The 20,842-nt window shown below is 38.1% G+C and overlaps 5 protein-coding genes, 1 long non-coding RNA gene and 1 other non-coding gene across 7 annotated transcripts; 1 reads left to right on the top strand and 6 right to left on the bottom strand.

Moving 5' to 3' along the window:
* Positions 1-936: 936 nt before the first annotated feature.
* Positions 937-2,041, bottom strand: LOC110177675 (uncharacterized). The gene is made up of 2 exons (XM_020944498.2): positions 1,661-2,041; positions 937-1,605 (listed from the first exon to the last, which is right to left on the bottom strand). The coding sequence occupies exons 1-2, from the start codon at positions 2,003-2,005 to the stop codon at positions 1,069-1,071; spliced, it is 882 nt and encodes a 293-aa protein (XP_020800157.2). The 5' UTR covers positions 2,006-2,041; the 3' UTR covers positions 937-1,068.
* A 709-nt stretch (positions 2,042-2,750) lies between these two features.
* LOC110177677 (uncharacterized) lies at positions 2,751-3,597 on the bottom strand. Its single transcript, XM_020944500.2, has 3 exons — positions 3,391-3,597; positions 3,173-3,324; positions 2,751-3,105 (listed from the first exon to the last, which is right to left on the bottom strand). The coding sequence occupies exons 1-3, from the start codon at positions 3,566-3,568 to the stop codon at positions 2,845-2,847; spliced, it is 591 nt and encodes a 196-aa protein (XP_020800159.1). The 5' UTR covers positions 3,569-3,597; the 3' UTR covers positions 2,751-2,844.
* A 760-nt stretch (positions 3,598-4,357) lies between these two features.
* On the bottom strand, positions 4,358-5,254 carry LOC110177676 (uncharacterized). The gene is made up of 3 exons (XM_020944499.2): positions 5,000-5,254; positions 4,789-4,943; positions 4,358-4,728 (listed from the first exon to the last, which is right to left on the bottom strand). The coding sequence occupies exons 1-3, from the start codon at positions 5,196-5,198 to the stop codon at positions 4,414-4,416; spliced, it is 669 nt and encodes a 222-aa protein (XP_020800158.2). The 5' UTR covers positions 5,199-5,254; the 3' UTR covers positions 4,358-4,413.
* Positions 5,255-6,295: 1,041 nt separating this feature from the next.
* On the bottom strand, positions 6,296-7,789 carry LOC110177820 (L-asparaginase-like protein GE13669). Its single transcript, XM_020944710.2, has one exon. The coding sequence runs from the start codon at positions 7,787-7,789 to the stop codon at positions 6,599-6,601; it is 1,191 nt and encodes a 396-aa protein (XP_020800369.2). The 3' UTR covers positions 6,296-6,598.
* A 5,330-nt stretch (positions 7,790-13,119) lies between these two features.
* TRNAG-UCC (transfer RNA glycine (anticodon UCC)) lies at positions 13,120-13,191 on the bottom strand. The gene has a single exon. It is a non-coding gene; the product is annotated as a tRNA-Gly (tRNA).
* Positions 13,192-16,915: 3,724 nt separating this feature from the next.
* LOC110177679 (uncharacterized) lies at positions 16,916-17,548 on the bottom strand. Its single transcript, XR_002319314.2, has 2 exons — positions 17,282-17,548; positions 16,916-17,223 (listed from the first exon to the last, which is right to left on the bottom strand). It is a non-coding gene; the product is annotated as an uncharacterized LOC110177679 (long non-coding RNA).
* On the top strand, positions 17,165-19,216 carry LOC110177673 (protein Rae1-like). Its single transcript, XM_020944495.2, has 2 exons — positions 17,165-17,680; positions 17,733-19,216. The coding sequence occupies exons 1-2, from the start codon at positions 17,303-17,305 to the stop codon at positions 18,387-18,389; spliced, it is 1,035 nt and encodes a 344-aa protein (XP_020800154.2). The 5' UTR covers positions 17,165-17,302; the 3' UTR covers positions 18,390-19,216.
* Positions 19,217-20,842: the final 1,626 nt, after the last annotated feature.

Genomic DNA, 20,842 nt, shown 5'->3' on the forward strand with positions numbered 1-20,842 from the left:
TAGATTCAGGTCCGGGCGATCGATCGATCGATTGATGTGTCGTCCTATCGGCGCTGTTTGATTATTGGCTCTATATTAGGGGCCCATATTGTGTGCGGACTGTTGCCATAGCTCGCTCTATGTCCGATAAAGCGCTGTTATTTATAACCGATAGAGGGGAATTAACATAAAAAAAACACCAACAAATAAACTATTGGCCGAGAGATAAGCCAGTCATAATCAGGCGAAAAAATGTAGGCGATGTGAACACGTTTACATGACGCGATAACAGGCCAGAATATATATTGGTTGATTGGGGAGTAGGGTTTTAGCGTTGTTTGTTCAACTATTGGTAATTGCATTGGGTTTTTTGCACTCCTCATATTATAGTATCTGTGAAGGCAAAAACGCTTAAAGCTTGGTCAATCGATAACCTATTGGTTACGGTTAATCGATAGTTGCTTTGGAAATATATCATTCAGATCGCGCCTTTATTGGATCGTGGCTGTAAATCAACTAGTTGCTGGGACTATGAAAAGCCCAGATAAAGGCCTCCTAAGAACTTAATCTCTTAACGTATATTGCTCACATTTATGGGTTTTTATTGGACTTTAAACCAGGTACTTGGATAATGTTTTGAAATTGGAAAAAGTGTGGCAGGCTAAAGAAAGTTAATTGTACTTTATTACTCGTATTAGATTTTCGATTGTTCCTCGATATGGGAATAGCCCAATTATTTAATAATCTTTTGTTATCTTAATCAAAACACAAAATAAAGCATGAAATCAGCCCGGAATTATAGTTGATCTTATTTCACAATTCACTAATCATTCCTATTAAATATGATGATTATACAAATAGGTTCCCTTATCGTCTTATTGGATTTTCGTCATATACTCCAGAGCTTATCTGGCTTTAATCTATGACATAAAACCACAAACATAAGCACCCAAAAGATTGTAGTTGAAGGCGGCATATTTATGGTCATTTCATAAAAATTAGTTTAACAATAGTCCGTACATAGATTAGGGGTTTTTGGAGAAGGTCGTGGGAATTAAAACCTAAAAAACCAAAGTGAATATTGCCGGCTTATTTATGAAGATTATAAACGCCAAGTGCCAATTGAGCTAAGATCAGCAATATGGAAACTTCCAATCTGAAAGCTGAATTTGGTTTAGTTGTTGGGGGGATCTCTGTGGTTGTAGAAGTACTTGGTGAAACTGTCGTTGGAGTAGTAGGTGAGACTGTTGTTGGAGTAGTTGGAGAGCTTGTGGAGGTACTGGTAGAAGAACTCGTGGAAGAACTTGTGGAAGAACTAGTGGAGGTGCTGGAATCTGTTGAACCAGAAGAACTTGTCGTTGAGTCTGTTGTTGAATCAGTCGTTGTATCGGTTGTGGGAGAATCATCCTCCTTAACAATCTGATCATTGCAGTGGGGTAGCTCCAAGGGATCACACAAATAGCAATTTCTATCAGCCAGACACTTAACTTGATCCGAAAGACTTAAAGAACATCCTCTTTCCACAAGATCCCCCACGATACTCGAGTAGCAGAAACTCCTTCCCGTTCTAGCAATAGAACACGTTTGGGCTTTTAAAAGTTCAGGAGCTTCTGCACATTGGGTGTCCTTAAAGAAAGAATATAGTAAATAACACAATAATGTATATTTATTTAATAATTACCTCAGTACTATTACACTGAAGACAGGCAGCTAGTTTGGAGCTCACATTGTTGCATTTATTCAAAACACAAATTTCACAATCAACTCCTGTTTCCTTGCCGCCTTCTTTGCACTTTCCCCGCCAATTATCCTCTAGACTTTCCCAACATCCTTGGGCCTGGATAATGCCACCTTGGAAAACACTGACACAGGTATCCAAGCGATCCGAGCACGCTTCCTCACCACTATAGCTACTCCTTTGGCAATTAATGCCTCGACAATAGACACATCTTTCCGCTGCCAGGACATGGCTGCCCGTAAACAATACGAGCGCCAGCAGGAATGAAAAAATATTAGTGATTGACATTGGGAGAAGGCAAGTTTAGCATTGAAAGAGACTTAACTGCTGCCCAGCTCTTTATATAAATTCTGGTCAAGAGAGCCCTCTCAGATATTCCATCATCGATAGGCGGTCTTGAGTGTGTAAACAAACATGTTAAGTGATTCTCCTTTCATGTTCTACTCGGTAATTGCATAAACAATATTGTTGTCTTTGCTGGGTTCCTTAAGCCCAATTGCACTCGAGTGGCTGTGGTCTTGTGGGGCAGCTTATAGAGTAGTTCCTTAGTCGCACGCAAATAAAAAACAAGTTTACAACGTTAATGGAACTTTTTTTGCCATTAAGCGGTTATCTTCTGCGATTAGACAAGTTGCTTGGACAATGGCTTAGAAGGAATGTCGTTGAGAGATAATAATTAAGGAGTTATTCTGAAGGTTAAAGGTATTTATCGGGATTTTATATACAACAGTGCAACTGTAATCACAAATAATCGATAATTACTATCATGTTAGTATTTATTTGATTAAAATTGCTTCTTTTTTAAAAGCACATAATACATAGAAATGAATTGATATGTCAGAAACAAATTAAACGTTTTGATTACTTCATTTATTTAAGAACTGTTTATCCAATGTCTTATTAAAGTATTGTTTATGATATTATATATAACCCTCTGTATATGACTATATCAATGATAACTAATAGCAATTAATTTTCCTTGTTGATAAAACTATTAATAAATTAATTGCAATTTCATAAATACTTAAAGTTCTTTTTAATTTTGGTTTAGATTCTTGTATTTTGTTCATTTATTATTAAATTTTATTAAAATGTGCCATATATATATTTTTGAATTAACATTAAAATTATCTCAGAAAACGAATGAAACGATTTCCAGCGCTGGAACTCTCCTCAATGTTGACCGCATTGCAGTTCCTAATATCTCCAGAGGAGCACAAAAGGCAGTTGGCATCATTGAGGCAGGTTTGCTGATCGGTTTCGGTGGTGGAACATCCCCTCACAATGGATCCTCCTGAGGACTTGACATAGCAATAGGAATTGGGAGCTGTGGGGGCGGCACAACGGGTAGCCTCCAAGGTGTCAGCATTTGAGGCGCAATTGGAGTCCTTTTCAGGAATTATAAAAATTATAAATTAAATGTTGCTTAATATTTTTAAATATTATAAACCATACCTTGCTGGAATCGCACTGAATGCAGGCATACTTGGCCGATCCTACATTATTGCATTTATCCGTATTGCATTTGTAACAAGAACGATTATCGTTGCATTTCGAACGCAGGGCATAGGGTATTTCCAGCGAGCAACCCTTGAACAGAACCTTGGCTGCAAATATTTAAACAGCTCTTTAAGTACCTTTTTTAATCAAAAGGTAATCAATCTCTGACTCACCCTCATCGTAGATGGTCACACAATAGTCCAAGGAATCCACACAGGATTGCGTCTTAGTCAAACTAACCCGCTGGCAGTTGGATCCCTCACAGCTGTGGCATGTGGTCACCTTATTGGCCGCCACATTAGCCACCAGGAACACCAGCAGCACAGCACTCGCAATTGTTTGGGCCTTCATTTTGGGGTTTCGACTGTCGGGCAATTGGCCAATGCGATCGGCTTTTATACCGCCAACCACTTCAAATGCTCCACTGAAGAGTCCTCGAGTGCGGTTTCTGTCTGTGTGTGTCTGACGGTGTGTGCCGAAATGCGATTGTGTGTACGTTTGTTCGTGGAAATGGCCAAACACTTGAGAACCTTTCATGAAGAACTTACAGCAGGGGACAGTCTTATATGCACGAAAAAAGATAAAGAATAAATCCATTGGTGAGATAAAATGTACACCTTACTTCCGGTAATTAATTTGTTGTTAAATCTGATGTAGATTTTACTTTTAAAACATTTTCTTGATTCGATCATGATTTGCTAAACTTATAGTTAACGAACGTAGTTCGAGAACGTTGTTGGAGAACGTAGACTATGATCAATTGTAGAATACTTTGGAGATTCTAGAAATTTTTGTTTAATTTATTATAGAACTTGTTTAATATTTTAACTGCCTAATGATCAATGATCAGGTTATCCTCTGCCTTACAATTCTTAAGGTTTATTAAACAAAAAAATAAAATTCCAAGGAACATTTCCTTGACTATTATCTTTAAACCATTCTTCAAATAAAAAAAAAAAAAAAAAACAATAGTAACAAATGTTTCTATTTTTCCAACCGCAACTGTATTTTTGCTACCATTTTTTAAGTGCCCTCTAAAATAAACTGATGGCCAAAGAATTCCCCTGTGATTGAACTGTGGTGTTATTCCATCACATGGTCTTTTAATGTTAAACAAGAAATATAGATAACACTTTAAAATTATATACCAAGTGAATGATTAATGGTTTCATTTATTTGTAAGTGTTAAAACATAATTATTTAACCAATTTAAGCACTATCAAGGCAATGGATGCCAGTCCCAAACTGCTGACCAAGTGTCCTTGTCCATTCTTGGAGCTGGTATCCAAATCGAAATTGTTGCAGGCAGCAGAATCACTCGAGTCCTCCGGCAGACACAGGGAGCAATTCTCATCATCCAGGCAGGACTTTTGCTCCTTCACAGACAGGGCACACCCACGTTGCAGGGCTGAGCCGACGACCTTGACATAGCAATAGGAGTTGGCCGACGTGGGGAGTCCGCACTGGGCAGGAGTTAGGGAGGCTGAGGCACCCTTGTTACAATCGGCGGTCTAAGGATTAAGGAAATTTAATTAAGTAATAAGGATAATATAAGGATAAGGTGTACTCACATCAGAGCCACTGCATTGAAGGCAAGTAAAGTCCCTGCGACCTTGATTATTGCACAATTGACCACTACATTTCTGGCACTGACTGTCCTTGGCCGCACACTTGGCCTGGCCAGCCAAGGAAATCTGAGAGAAGCAACCCCTTTCGCTGACAGCAACTTCAATTTAAAGAGCTTATTAAGTAAATATTAATTAATTTGAATTGTATACTTACAATCATTATAAATAGTCACACAGACATCCAGTTTATCAGAGCAGCTTATGGTTACATTCTGCCGTGTTGTTCTGAGACAATTAATGCCCTCGCAGCTATAACATTTTGGAGGTTCCACAGCATTCTGAACCTCTGGCTGAACTTCTGCACTTATAAGCTGAGAAGTCAGAAGCAAAAAAGTCAACAAATAAAGCAGCATTTTCCACTGAGAGCCTCCTTTGGCTTTGGGCAACCGAACACAACTGAAACTTGACTGCAAATAATTTTGAAAAAAAACCGAAAAAACACCCCAGACACTTGAGAAAAATTCACACTAATCAAGAGTCAACAAAATGATAAAGAAATTACAATGCAGTACTCACCCTCAAGATGTTTCCCTATAGATTAGTATTATTATTATTTCTTTTTTTTTGCGCTGAACTTATAGCACACGGAATATATATTCGCTTTGTTTGCTTGCCCATTGAAGGGTCTTATCTCTGGCTTAGATAGTTCGTAGTGACTCACTTGCCCCGTGATACTTGCTAATTAAGAATTATTTATTAACATTTGTTTTGATTTGTATTGATATTCTTATTTTCGGGTGTTTTCTTATCACACATTTTTGTGGGTTTTTAATTCAGCCCAAATGTCTTTCAATGGCTAATAGCCGGTCATTGGAGAATTTATGTGGCTTGGACTTATCGGTTTACTTATCAGTGAGTTATTGGAATCAATTTTTATGACACACTGCCTCACAATCGAAGTGTGCAAAAGATATGGCCGATGGCCGACATTTGTGCGTCTTTAATTGGTTATCTTTTATTTGTGGTATATAATTTGTAAAAGTAAAATATTGTATTAAATTTTCCAGCTTTAAGGCTAAGGTCAAGCATGCCACAGCCTGTACGTATTTGCATATATTTTCCAAAGACTTTTTTTTCGACACACGGAGATTACGTTACAAAATCCGGAACAGAAAAAATAAGTTTTTGGTTTGGGGAAATAGTCCCACCCTGGGCAAAAGGAAACGAAAATAATACAAACATAACAAAGAAATATGCAAAGCAGATGAATTGGGAAATAACCACAGCAAAAAATAAGAAAAATGAAAATGCAGGAAAACGGAAGAAAACTGAAATTGGTAGCTTACACACAGGACTCGCGCGAATGCGAAAACTTTTTAGCCTTGGTAATAGGAAAAAGACCAAAACGACACAGAAATGAAAATGAGAGTGGAACTGTATTTGTCCGAAGTATAAATGGGGAGGTTTTTGTTTGGTGAATCCACTTAAAAGTAAATAAAATATTGAAGTATTTATTATAAAGGGAAAATAGTTATTTTATTTATTTTTAAAGGCCATTTTCGGAATTGTTAAATATATTGTTCATTTTTATAATTCAATCATTTTATGTTTCGATCCGTTCTTGATGTGGTCTTATGTTGTTAGTTCTTTTAATATTATTTCTATGAATATTTATAGATTACCTACTTTACAACTTAAATAGCTTCCTACTAAAAGCTAAAAATTCTCGTCGTTTTTTTTTTCTTTGTCTTACACTTTTACCTTAATATTTTGTACACTTGCATTGATTTCTTCAAGTTTTCTAGACTCTTTTTTATGCATTTCCATTAATTTTTTCGGGAATGCGTAGAAAGTGTCCAGTGGGTCCTTCAACAATGATTTCGATTGATCTCTCCACACACTTGATCCTCTCCACACGCGCCATGCTTAGGTACTCATGGCCACCACTGACCACGAACTGGAACTCATCCAGTCCGGCACAGGCGGCGGCATAGGAACCCAGACGAGTCACCACCACAATGCCGCCATTGAACTCCGTGTTGTGTTTGAGTAATCTATGGATTACCAACTCGGCTGCCTCCGATGTATTGTGACCAGCTCGCAGAGCTTCAACGGCAAGAAAGGCGGGCAGGTGTCGCATCAGGACATCGCCATCTCCGCTGACCACAGCCCCACCCACCTCGTTATCCGCATAAATCCCGGCACCCGGCACCGCCGAGTCTCCCACTCGTCCTGGGATCCGGAAACGAGCTCCACTCGAGTGTCTGGCCACATGCAAGTGACCAGTATCATCCAGGGCCATGAAGGCTATATGATCGTGTTGACCCTCCTGGATGTGATATTCCTGGCGCATCGGTTGCCAGTGGAGAAGGTCCTCCGGCAACGGATAATACGGACCACAATTCTCTGTAGGTGAAGGACGAACATCACGCCAGAAATTAGGCTGACAGTGCTGCAGGCGCCATCTCTTCAGAACTTTCTTGGTGAAGCGACTTGAGGGAATCTCATTCTCCTGATAGCCAAGGGATCTGGCAAATATTCCAGCACTTTTGCCCACAATCAGGGAGTGCTTTGTGTATCTAAGGACAGCATCGGCCACAAGGATGGCTTGTCGGATACCCTCCAGGGCAGCTACGGCTCCGAACTCCAAGGTTTCGCCGTCCATGAGGGCTGCCTCGACGGTGAGATTTCCCTCCTCATCCGGAGCAGATCCTTCGGCCAAAAGACGGCCACAACGCTTGTGTTGACAGGCCAAACAGCCCTGAATAACAGCTTGCCGCGTTCGACGAGGTCCTTCCTTCAAGACACTCCAAGCCTGCAGATTGGCATCCCTATAGTTCCAGGTACTGATCACCAACGGATGAATCTTTGGTTTTATTATTGTTTTATTCTGAAGAGAACTCCAGAAGTATTTGCGGAGTTTTTCCTGAACCGTGCACGGGGACTTTAGCAGCAGGAGGAGCAGGATTAGAACTTGAAGGCAACAGCTTTGGGAAAACCTCATCTCGAGAGTGTTTAATAATGACTGAATGGAATAGGGAAAAGCTAGGCTTGTGGTAATTTTTAGGTTACTCACTTAGGTCTTATCTTATTTAATTTATCTTAAAGCAATTAAAAATGAAAGTAAAGTTTTATTTTAGTTTAATGGACAAGTTGTTATGCCCAGAGTAAACTGGCAAAAACTTGAGTTAACTGTCCCAGAACAGACTTAGAAAAGCTAACAACAGCTGTCTGAATTTATGGAGACTATATTTTTTGACACATTAAATATATTTACTCAAATTAAATACAAAATTCTAACCTCCTAAGCAACAAAACAATTGAAAAGATACTTTCGCAAGGCAGGCAGTCGACTCTCAATGAATAAGTAAATCTTGGCATTTACACCTCCTCAGATACATTTCATACTCGAGTCCCACAGATACATTTTGATTTATTTACTGCAAACAATTTGCAAGTATTTATTCTATTCATGCATTGTCAACAAGCCCAGATATCTGCCAGACAAACTCATAAGATACAATATTTGTTATGCATCGAACTTTGTTCCAATATATACATACATATATGTATCTAGCACATATACGTATATATATGAATTTATGGGTGTTTGTTTGTTTGCCCAACTGTGTGTCTGCGTGTACATATCTGATGAAAACAAAACTTTTAGGTCCAGAACGCATGTGTGTTCAAGAGGGGCGAAAAATATTGCCAATTGGATGGGGTGGGTGGGGTCTGTCACAATTGCCACCCACTCCTACATTTGAAAAGGGAATATCGGAGCAAATATTTTGGCACAGTGTCTTTCACAGTTTGGGGGTGTCGCAAACATGATTCATACATAATACTTCAGTGATAACTTAGGGATGGCAAGGAGAATTTATTCATTGATGAAGAAAACCATGATTTTACGACTTATTAAATTATTTTGATTTGTCTGCATATTTTTAATTAATTATTTTAAATTTTTCTTACCTTATCACTCTGCTTTAGTTTTTTATCCTATATAATTTTAAGCTAATTGGTTCTTTGGGCCCACGGTTCGATGGTATTTTCCCCCCATCGTTTTCCACTTATCAAAAATGCTGTTTTCTCACAATTGACTTCAATCATAGGCTGGCCATATGTATTGACTGACTGATTGATTGATTGATGAAGCCCAGCCGATGGTTTAGTCCAGAATTGCATAAATCCTTGGCGCCGCAGCCTTTCAATTTCCTTTGGGAGCCATGTTATTGTGGCCTGCGGTTCGCTGAATCTCCCTCTCTATCACTTCTGTATAGCCCTCTCTATCACTTCCTAAAACCACCTCCATATTCCCCACTTTATCACACTAGCTCTGGAGTTCCCACAACGTGCTTGTAATTGCGTTTATTGTGCGTTTGAGATTTGTAATTCGCTGGCTGCTGTGCCGCTGTATCTGAATCGGCATCCGAATCTGTGCACATGTATCTGTATCTGGTAGGTGGCAGGCCAGGCCATTTGTATCTGCGAATATATGGTTGCGCGTGTGGGTTTGGTTTTGGCCGTGTTGATTGAAAATGGCTTAAGTAATCGACAGTTGATTGGCTGATTTGATTGCTGGCGTTGTAGTTCGGTTGTCACTGAATATTGTTTGGTTTCTTCGGATTGAGTTTTGGCATTTGTGAATTTGTGGGAATTGCCGTTGGCTCTGTGAATGGGGTCAGATATTTGGGCCAGAATTGAATGGCCAGAAGGAATATCCGTTTAGGTATAGGTATGTTGTATCCTTTGCTGCTTTTTCCTAAAAAATATCCCTAAATAATAATTCGTACTTTTTTAATATCCTGTATAATTTAACATTATATTATGTACACTTAACCCTTAGCTTTATCCACCTTTGATTTAGTTTTTCTCAACCGCAAAAGTACTTTCCAAAATTAACAGATTGACAACCGTCAGGCACATCCTTTCACTTCCTTTCGCCTCACTTGTGCGTTTTCCTTAACTTTTCCATGTCAGGCACAATCTTTGAGTCGGCGGGAAACCCTGACCCAGATATACCTCCTCGAAAGCCCCTCCTCTACCCCCCTTTGGAGGCTCTTGAGCGGCTAAATAAGCTTGCTGGCTGGCTGGCTGGCTGACTGGCTGGCGGCTACAAACACTTTTGCGCCTGGACGCAGCCACGAGCAGCACTTTGAGCCAGGCGAGCGGTTTTTGGGTGGCATGGGTTAAGTTGCTGTGTGAAGCAAGACGTGAATAACACGCCAAAGCCAAAAGCAAACAAACAAAGTGCCACAAGGAGCAGGACGAAGAGGTCGAGGAAATGTAGAAGGAGGCGGGGAAAACCAAGCCAAAGAAACGGCAAAATGCCGCAAAATGACGCAAAAAGAAAATCCACTTTTCTCCCTCAGTAAAAAGTTCTTCACATAATATGGCTCTGTGTGTTGTTGCCATTGATGCATGTGCTCCTCAGTTTCCACCAGTTACCTGGTACCTGTTACCTGTTACCTGTTAGCTGTTACCTCTTTGCCTTTTTACCAAAATACCACCATTAGTTGACCTGGAAAGGCTTTGCTCTTGACTCTTCAGTGGCTTCTTCTTCCAAATGCACTCCAAATTTTTAACATAAACAAATATACACAAGCGCCACTTCAAGAGCTGTCTCTCAAGGTATAGCTCAATCCTGGATAAAAATCGGGAAGTCATATAAAAATATTCAAAAAGAGTACTATTTAAAAAGAAGTTTAAGATTTATAAAAAATTTATCCACAATAGAAATACGAAAATGATATACTCGTACATCTTCCTAATACTCTTCTTAACTTATCAAAGTTCCTACACACTTTTAACTATATAAATAAACCAGATCATCATCAGCGGGCTGCTTGTCAAAAAGTCTCGCATTAAATCTCCTCGGTTAGACAACTATCTTTAATCTAGGAAGAGATACCGATCCACCAACGAAACCCATAACCAGTTCAACTGGACACCCAAAGAGGAGTTTGCTGACTGATTTCTCGGTGGCCTAGAGCAATACCCTTGTTGGGTGGGCAATTTTAAGCTGAATATCGCGACATCGGGCAATCAAAACTGCCATGATTAATGTCAGCACAATTGACATAAAGCATTGGCCATGGCCAAGAGCTGGAAAAACTGGGAACTCGGGACAGGGAACCTGGTAACTGGTAACTGGTAACTGGAGGAGGAGGTTGCAATTATTGATGGATTATTTACTGTCAGCACTGTCCGTTATGACAATGAGATATGGCCACAGGGCGAGCGGGCTGTCTGTCGTCTGGAGAATGTCTGCAGCCAATGACATTCACTGGAGGAGAGTCTCGACTAGACCAGAGTTTGCTGCCCTCCAGCGCGAGTCATTGAATTTTTCTTCAATTTTTCTATGATTTTTCTCTGGCTTCCTCTGCTTTCTTTCTACTTCGTTTTTTCATTAGTTTTTCATTTCTTTTTGGCATCTCTGACTTGGCAATTTATCCCAAGCATCATTAGTATTCACTGGTATATTCAATATATTCTTGAACATATTGCATTGATGCATTAATTGCGCGTAATCACCTTTCATATAAATATCCAAACAATGGATGGCGCATAGGCACCTGTAAGCATTAGCAATACACTTGTAAAAAAATATATGAAATGCAATGGCATTAATATTTTAATGCTTTGAAATAGGTAGAAAATTAAATGTATTGAATTTAAATAAACAATTGTTTTAAAAGGGATTTAGTGCAATTTAAAAGAACGAAAAATGATTTAACAAATGTATAGGATACAGTCTTAGGCACACTTGTCTAGATTTAATCTGTTTGTGATGTTTGATTCAAGAAAATCATTTATTTAGTTATTGATTTACGATCAGGGCTTTAATTTCCTTATCGTATAGATTTCTAGATTTTTGTTCTCTGCATAACTTTCAAGACGGAAGCCAAAGTCAAAGTCAAGGGACATGGCTCTGGGGCGACGCCTTAGCCCTCATTTACATATTCCGTGTAATTATGCGTGGAAATTACAACGGGAGCGGATGGACAGCGATGGGCAGCTATGGGGGCCACCAGCAGCCATCGTCATCATCATCATCATCATTATTGCTGTCGCATAACTTCTTGTCATGACTGTGAGACTTTTGGCTTTCAGTCGAAGGCAGAAGCAGACATTTGCCGTTAATTATGTTGACAGCATTGACAGCCGCGATTGGGGATTGCCAGCGATTGAAGGGGATATGGATTCGGAATGGGAATATATATACTCGATGGGATGGAGCAGGGGGGCTGAGACCACCAGCCGTGTTGTGTCATTCGATAAACGTTTAAATCGCCTTGAATTGATAATAACCAGACGGTGGCCATTATGATGAGTCCGCCCTGATGTCCCGTCTAATGGATAATTTGTGTTTTGGCCCAAAAAGAAAAACTTTTTGATTTTGGCCGCCGCTCAATCGCATTTCGAATGCAAAACGTCAAAAGTCGCAGCCGGAAATGAAGACCGTAAAGAAGTTATGCTTCTTTGATTCCTGATGACTTGAGCAATTTCCATAAATTTTTTCTGGGAAAATGTTCAGTGAAAAGCTATGGAAGGGGAAATGTTTACAATTTTTGTTTGGGCCCAATAGGGTCAGTTGCGGTAAAAATTAAATTAGATCATACATTAAATACCATTATTTAAATAATTCGTACTTAAGTTATGTTATAAAAGTATAAAATAAATATTCAGGGTATTTTTATTTATACAAAAAAATAGTAAAAGTTAATTATATATTTTAGAGGGACTCATCAATTTCATTTATATTTTTTACTCTGAACTTTTTTAAGTGGAACTAATCAATTTTAAAATCTTTTCAATTTAAAAGGGAACTAATAAATGTAGTATTTATTTTTTAATTCAAAAGACCGGGGAGAATGCATTCGTTTTAATATAATTTCAAAACTTTTCTGTGGAATGATATTCCAAAGTTTCAGTTTTAGATTTGATTTTAAGCCATGAACTTGACCGCTAGCCTTTTTACCATCGTTTTCCTTACCATGGGAATATTCGGAAGCGCTAACCCCTTAAACAGCTGTCCTGATGGTTTTGAATGGAATTCCTACTGGAAAAAATGTTTTGAACTATAAGTTGTGCGATAAATAAAATGAGAATTTCAGGGGTGAAATAATAAAATTGTTACTTGCTTTTGCTTTTTAACACATTTTTTGTATAATAATTTGTTCAGTATAAGAATTTAAGTAAAAGGGGAAAAATCAAACTTTTGTGCTACAGACCTTTATTATTTATTAATCATGGGAAAAGAATTTTTTTTTAAATAATAATAATATTAAAAACAAAAGAGAAATTTAGAAAGAACAAAAAATGTACTTGTGCGTCGGCCGGGAATCGAACCCGGATCAACTGCTTGGAAGGCAACTATGCTGACCATTACACCACCGACGCCGCTTGATTTGGATGATCATATAACCCCACTAAAGCCAGGAGAGCTAAGAGAAACGGTGAAAGAGAGAATAAGAGATGTTGATAAAGGGGTGGCATAGTGAAAGACAGAGAGTGTGAAGAGATAAGAATCGGAGCACAAGCTTACCAAGCTTAATCGCCAAAAGTTAAAGGTTCAAGACCAAAAAGAGTGAGCGGTAGTTGAGCATGATAATAACTATATGCTATATAGAAAACCTATATAATATATATAGATAATTATCTGCACAGGTGATCCCTCGCAACTCTAATTAATGATTGAGCCAAAAATAGCCTGCACTTTTCTGCCGTGTTTCTTTTTTTTCTCATTATAAATAGAAAAGATCCAGGAAATTTATGAGCTGCCGCAAGATAAATAAAATGATATTTATGATGATTGCTTATTTGCTTTGAGAGTAATTGCTTAAATTTGTTTGCCAAAAAAAAAAAAAAAAAAAAATAATAATAATAATAAACATCTTCAGAGATGCATGTAGGTGTTGCGTAGGTGTCAAAGGTCAATGGGTTTTCTGTTCGAACGACTCTGTGCCTGCGGTAAAACTTGCTCAACAACGGCTCCAAATGCCAAACGACAAACAGGCGGAAAAGCCGACAAGTTTTCAGTGCGAAGAAAAAAATAAAAAATAGAAAAAGAGAAGACTCCTCCAGACTTTGCTTTTGACAAACTTATTAAAAAAGTTTGCTGCCAGTTGGCAAATATCATAATCATCTGCATTTCAGCCGAGAGTTATTTACGCCCCTCACTTTTCCGCAGCTCATCTTTTCCGCCATAATCAACCAGGCCAGGCCACATTTGGCATATGCCATGGCCTCGGTGATTCCCCGTCGAGTTGAACTCCTCGTCATTGGCAGACTTTTTCGTATTAAGTTTTCTACTAAATAGAGGAATATTTAATGCTCTATCAAGGTGTTCAGTGAAGGAATAAATATATAATTAATTGAAAAGTTTTAAAGGGGTTGTTGTGAAAGAAAATATACTTAAGCCCGCAAATAATTCTCATAGAGTTTTTTTCAATAGGTTATTATTAATAAATAATTATTAATAATAATAATATATTATATATATAATAATAATTATTAAAAATCTTTACTGACTCTTTCCTTTATAATTTTTATATTTTAATATATTCAGTAGTTTGTTTTTATTTACAGAACTATTTTAAAGATTTCAAGTTCATTTTAAGATCTCCATAAATTTATTGGTTTTAATGGTAAACAAAATATATGTATTTATATAAATATATATATTTTACAAAATTTTCTAAATAATATACAATATATATCTCTATCAAAAAGGGTATTCCCGATCCTTCCTTACAACTTTCATCCATCAATTTAATTATTTTCCACACAGACACATTGGTGTGTGAAAATGTGATAGTTGATATGTAAATAGTTTTATCAACTCTTTATGGCTTTCACATTAAGCTAGTTAAATATTAAGCTAGCATTAAAATGCGCAAATATTAATAAATGTGCATCCAAAGTTTCATTTGTCGCTAGCCTTAATCAAGTATTTTAATTAAAATATTTTATAAAATATGTGTGCTTATATTAATTTTTCGTAGAGGCATTCCATTCCACACAGCGAGGCAAAATAATAATAATATGAATGGCATGGAAATTTTTGCTTTGTAACTTTATTCATACTGTGCCTAAAGTTGTGCCAAAGGGTATGAGGTTTTGGTAGCAACACAGTTTATTTATAGAAATTGATGATTCTACATTTTTTATTTGGTAATTAAAATTCTTTGAATTTTCGGCATACTTTTGGGGGTTGTTGAAATAGGTATACTAATTTTATGATGGGTATTATTAGGGGTAATAAGTATCTGGTAAGCTGACTTAACTAGGGAAAGGCTATCTGCTGTATATTTTTTCCACTTATTTATATGCGCGCTAGCCAAAGTTTTTAACACAGTCGTCCCCCCAGTGGATACCCCCAGAGGGGCCATTCCGGGTAGTAAATTACAAAAATGGACAGTAACTCAACCCACTGGTCAGTGGCCATGGGATCGGCCTCAGTTCCTCCTCAGCTGCTCGCCTCACTCTCTCCAGGAATATATTTTGCAAGCTGTGCGTGCGGAAATTAAAGGCATCAGCCTGGTAGCAATTGGAAACTACAGGGAAATAAATTTTATATACAGAATACAACATTTATTTGGTATATGAGTAAAAATCAAGGAAATATATAGATTTTCATTATTTAAATTTAACATGAAAAGCTTTAAGCGTTTGCAGTGATCTATATTTATCATTAATTTCATAGAAATTTTTTTGTGAAAAATCAAAGTTTAAAAAACTCATAACTAGCCCAAAAAAGCATTAATTTCAATTCGGAAAGATTTCCAATGCTAGTTTTTATTGGGTTAACAAAACTGCATACCCAATTAAAAATTTAAAAAAATTTAAATTGTTTATCAAATTTATGCAATTTTAAACGTTTTAACCACTTACAAAATGTTGAAAAAATTAAAAAAAAAAATTTTTGTCCTAAGACGGCTTGATCGACTTGGCTGTTGATGCTGATCAAGAATATATATGATTTATGGGGTCCGAAACTACTCCTTCACCAAGAAAATTGGAAAAAATGTCCATTCTAGGGTCTTTAGAACAGTATTTGTATATTATTATTTTATTCGGAAAATCACATTTTTTAAATTATCATAACTAAGCCAAAAATGCATTGATTTCAATTCGGAAAGCTTTTCTGCGTTAGTTTTTATCAGCTTAACAAACCTGTAAACTAAATTCAAAGTTTAAGAAAATTTGAATTTTTGTTCAAAATTTTAGAAATTTTCACAATTTAATCCTCTAAAAAAATTTGAAAAAATTAAAAAATAATTTTTTCTTTAAAAGATGGCTAGATCGACTCGTCTGTTGATCCTGATCAAGAATATATGATTTATAGGGTCGGAAATGACTCTTTCATACCGTTTTGAGCTTCTGACTGATAAATAAACGATATTATTTCCAACATTATTTGAAGAAAAATAATTTTATGTTGCAAAAAAACAGCATGTTTGCTGTTTAATTTTCTTCATCAAGATAGGTTTATTTTAAACCAAAATGAGACACAAATTAATAAAACATACTTAAATTAAAGAGGTTCTAACTGAAATCTGATGGGTTCAATTTGATATCAGCAAAGAAAACACTTATATTTTCTTATAAAATGATAAATTGCAAAAACTTGAAATTACAATAAATTATTGAAATACTTTACAATATTTCTTAAATATCAATTTTAAAATAAACAGTTGTAATAAAATATTTTCTTTCTGTGGAGTAAACAACTTGCAACCGGCAGCGTCCACTTGAGCTTCATAATTGCCTTGCGGTGCTTTTGGCTAATAGAATTAGAATGTGCACCACATGAGCAATTTTCCACAAATTTGTCGTTCGCCATATACATATAAACATATATATATTTGTGTATCTGGAAACCCGTATATAGATAGTTATGTTATGCTGCAGCTGCCACTACAACATCGGGCCAAGAGGATCGCGGCCTCCTAATTAGTTGGCCATGAAGCCGTCGACAGGCGAAATAAAAATAAGCGAAAAGAGAGAGACTCCAGCTCCAGCTCCAGCTCCTCTGCTATGCGACGACCATGTCGCTAGATCGGAGGAGATGCTGCAAGGAGGTGGCCGATGTCACCAGAGGTTGATTGGGATCAAGGTGAGAACGAAGTTGTTGTCGGTGGTGCAGATGGTGGGGTTGTGTCTGTGGATGCCGCCACCGCGGAGCCATGAATTGTCCACTTTATGGCGGGTGACTGTGAATGTGAACGGGGGAATTTGCCATGGGATGTTCTTGTGGCCCAAAAGAAGTTTTTTTCTTTTAGCCAACTGGGATTGCGTTTTTCTTTTGGGAGAAAAAAAGTTACCCTGGAAGAAGGTATTCTATAGAATACTTTAAAACAATTTGCTTGCATTTTATAACTACTAGTAACCCTCGATAACAAGGTCTTTCCTGGCCAGCATTTAGTTTTTCTGAAACTAACTAGATCTTGTAAATTGGAACATTTTTGTAAATTCCTACATTTGATACCTGTCCACTTCTGCGGGAATCATGCAAAACGATGTTGAGGTGTGTGAGCCCCCCACCGATTCCATTTCGGCGCTGGAGTTTACTCCGTCCAGGAGTAGCTGTAGCTCCAGGCTTGCCGCCGCCAGTTGGGATTGCTCGGTGAGGGTGTGGGATGTGCAGACAAATACAGGAGCCACCATTCCACGGTGCCTGCACATGATGGACTCAATCGTCCTGGATGCGGCCTGGAACATGGAAGGCAGCCAGCTGTATATGGGCGATGTCACCGGTAAGGTGTCCGCCCTGGATGTGGCCACAAATACGCTGGCCAAGATCGGCAACCATGAGGCGGGAGTGCGCTGCTGTAGTATGATGGTCTCGCCGGTCCTGATGACCGCCTCCTGGGACAAGACCGCAAAGGTGGGTCAACGGAGGAGTTTCTATGCAATTTCTTAATTTCCTGTCAGTATAGTTTTGGGACCCGCGCTGCGATAAGTCCATTTTCGAACTGAATCTTCCGGGTCGCGCCTATGCCGCCGATACAATGAACACTTTGGCCGTAGTGGCCTGTTCCGAACAGAAAGTCCTGACCTTCTCCATCGAGGGTAGCTACAAAGACACACGGCAATGGGACTGTCCAACAATTGGGGGAACCAATAGCCAGGTGCGGGCTTTGGCCATAACCAAAGGCTCCACAGCGCAACACCCTATTGGCTGGTTTCTGGCCAAAAGCGACGGCCGCGTGATTATGCAACCAGTTCAGCCATATGTCCACGATACATGGTCCTTTGAGTGCCATCGCAAGGAGATAAGTAAAGGCACCCACTACGATGTGTATGCGGTGAATGACATCAAAATGAACCACGAACGGAAGACCCTGGCCACGGTGGGATCCGATGGCAGCTATGAGTTCTGGGATTGTATAAACCGATCCCGGCTGATGCGGAACAGCGCCCAGGCTCCGGAGTCCATTACCAAGTGCTCGCTCAGCGCCAATGGCCATGTGTTTGCCTATGCCGTGGGGTATGACTGGGCACAGGGATATGAGTACCATGATCCTGCAAAAAAGCCAAAGATATACATGCGATCGGTGGTCAAGGATATGAAGCCCAAGTCCACCAAGGTTTAAGGTGGGAAGCCACTAGGGCTTACAAGTTTTTAATAATAATATTCGGAGATTTTAGAAGAGTCGGGTGCTTTTTTTAAGGAAGAATGATTTTTGACTTAGTAAATTGAGTTTTCAAAAGGCCCTAGTCTTCACTTCAAATGAGTTTTAAATAGACTTCCAACCCCTTTAGTTTTAAAACTAACGGTTAAGCTATAGAACAACATATTAACAACGAAATGCAATTAACTTTCCACCATGACAAAGAAAATAGCGACTGTGAAATTTGGAGGCCAGCAAATACCGAATAAAGAAAATTACTCGGCCGCCGCATGACAACGGAAATTAAATTGCATGAAATTGGAAAATTATTACACGCAGACACACCGAAGAGAGGAAAATGCATTTGCATAGTGTTGAGGTAGCCATGCAATTTGGTTGGCCATTTAAGCCAAATTAAGGCCCCGTTGGAGGCTTGCTACAAGTTGGCCTAAAACCCCGTCTTCCGATGATGGTCAATATGTGTGTGTGTGTTGTGTGTGTGTGTGTTGCGTGTTGCCGGCGTTCACATGCAATCAAGGTAGCAATTTTCTTAACCAGTTTTCTTTAACCAGTTGACAATTCGTGTGCGTAACGCGGTCTAGACCCCGTCGCTTTGGGTTCTAGCCATTTTTCTAACGAAGACACGATTTTCACGGGACCAAAAACCAGACGCTGTGCATGCACAGAGCCAAGATTTACTTAGGAATAAATAAAAAGTAAATAAAAATATATAGGGAAATATAAACTAGGCACTAAGACTTGATACATATTAACTGTTTGTGTAATAAAACAGAATGTATAATTAGTTATTTATTTAAAAGGGTATTTAATTGATAATTGCTATTTTAATTAAATATATTTCATAACCAAGCTGAAGAGATGTTATGCGGTAATTAAATATATATATATTTTTCACCGTGCATATCTCAAGACTCCTTCCAGACCTTTGGTTGTGGCTTTGGCATGCATCGCCAATCAGTTGGCAGTTTGTTTGGCTTAATCGCCTGCGTAATTGATATGAGAGCTGGAAGGCGGTATCCTTGGCGTTCTCTCTCTTTTTAATTAAACTCCACAGCTCGTTGAGTTTTAGCCGGCAATTTAACAGAGACATTAATGCCGAGAGAGCCAGGCCAGGCGGTTGATTGAAGCAGATGCTAAATGGATGTGGAAATAGAATGAAATGACAGCGATTGATCTGGAGGAGGGAGATACTGGTCGGTAATTGGTTGTATTTATTAGTCAAATCGATTAGGAGCTCAAAGCGATTGAGCCTAAGATTCCATAAATATTTCCCATTGACTTTATTAAAAAATAACTAAATCAATTTAACTACATTTTTTCGATGCTATAAACTATGTTTATTTTTATAAAGCCTTAGAAATCCGCTTAATATATTGTAAATCATTTAAAAAGAAATATTGTAATCTCTTGCCATAGTTTATCAAATACCCAGTTTATTTTCTTTATTTCAACCTTTTTTCTTCATTTTTTTATTCGCAACCATTTTAAAAGCAATATTTGGTTGTGTTCTCTGCAGCTGCGCCGTTTTTCTCTACGTTTTTGGCATTTCAATTGGCATTTCATTTGGCTCGCAGCGCATTTTGTTTATTTGGCATTCGCATATTTATGCCCCTCACTGTCTGTCCCTGTCCATGGCTGTGTCTGTGTATTATGATGACTGTTGTATTTCTTTTGGTACCCACTCTGTGTGTCGGTGTGGTCAGTGTTTTCCCATTTGTGTTTGCTCTGCGGCATCTTCACAGCTGAGTGATTGCGGCCCAATATTTGTCTTTGTCCACCATCAGCCAGGGGTTAAATGGGGTTAAAGAGGGGTCACAAGCGGCGATCGGTGGGTAGGTTCCATTTGTAATTGTAATTTTTGGCACATACGCATAAATGAGTTCTACTCAAACCAAAAATAAATACAAATAAATAAATAGTTTAAAATGCGATGGTGATTTTATTGGTTCTGCCAAAGGGAGTACCATTTAAATACACATTCACTTATGGGGAAATATAATATCATTACTCTGTGGACGAACTCTCTTGCACCATTGTGGGCCAGGCTCCCATTCAAAAGGAGGATTACACATTCTCGATCCATTTTTTATTTCTTTAGCGAATATCCCCGTGGAGAGGAAAATTATTGTGAAAAGGTAAGCGATCAAGTTCATGATCTAAGATGAAATCTACAACTGAAACCCTTAAGAAAATATGTATATTAAACAAAAAATAATAATAATTTTTAATGAAGAAATATTAATAGAACAAAAAATCTGAATTGATTTGATTTACTTAAACAAACCATAAATCTATGAAAATGATTAGTTCCATTACGTTGTATATTTGTTTTCAAACTATTTTTATATATATTCATAAAATAAATACATTTGTTGAGGAAGTGCTTACATTTTCATAGAACATAGAACAATTTG

This window comes from Drosophila serrata, unplaced genomic scaffold (assembly GCF_035046125.1).
Source record: "Drosophila serrata isolate PLE 108 unplaced genomic scaffold, ASM3504612v1 contig_165, whole genome shotgun sequence".
NCBI classification, from domain to species: Eukaryota; Metazoa; Arthropoda; class Insecta; order Diptera; family Drosophilidae; genus Drosophila; species Drosophila serrata.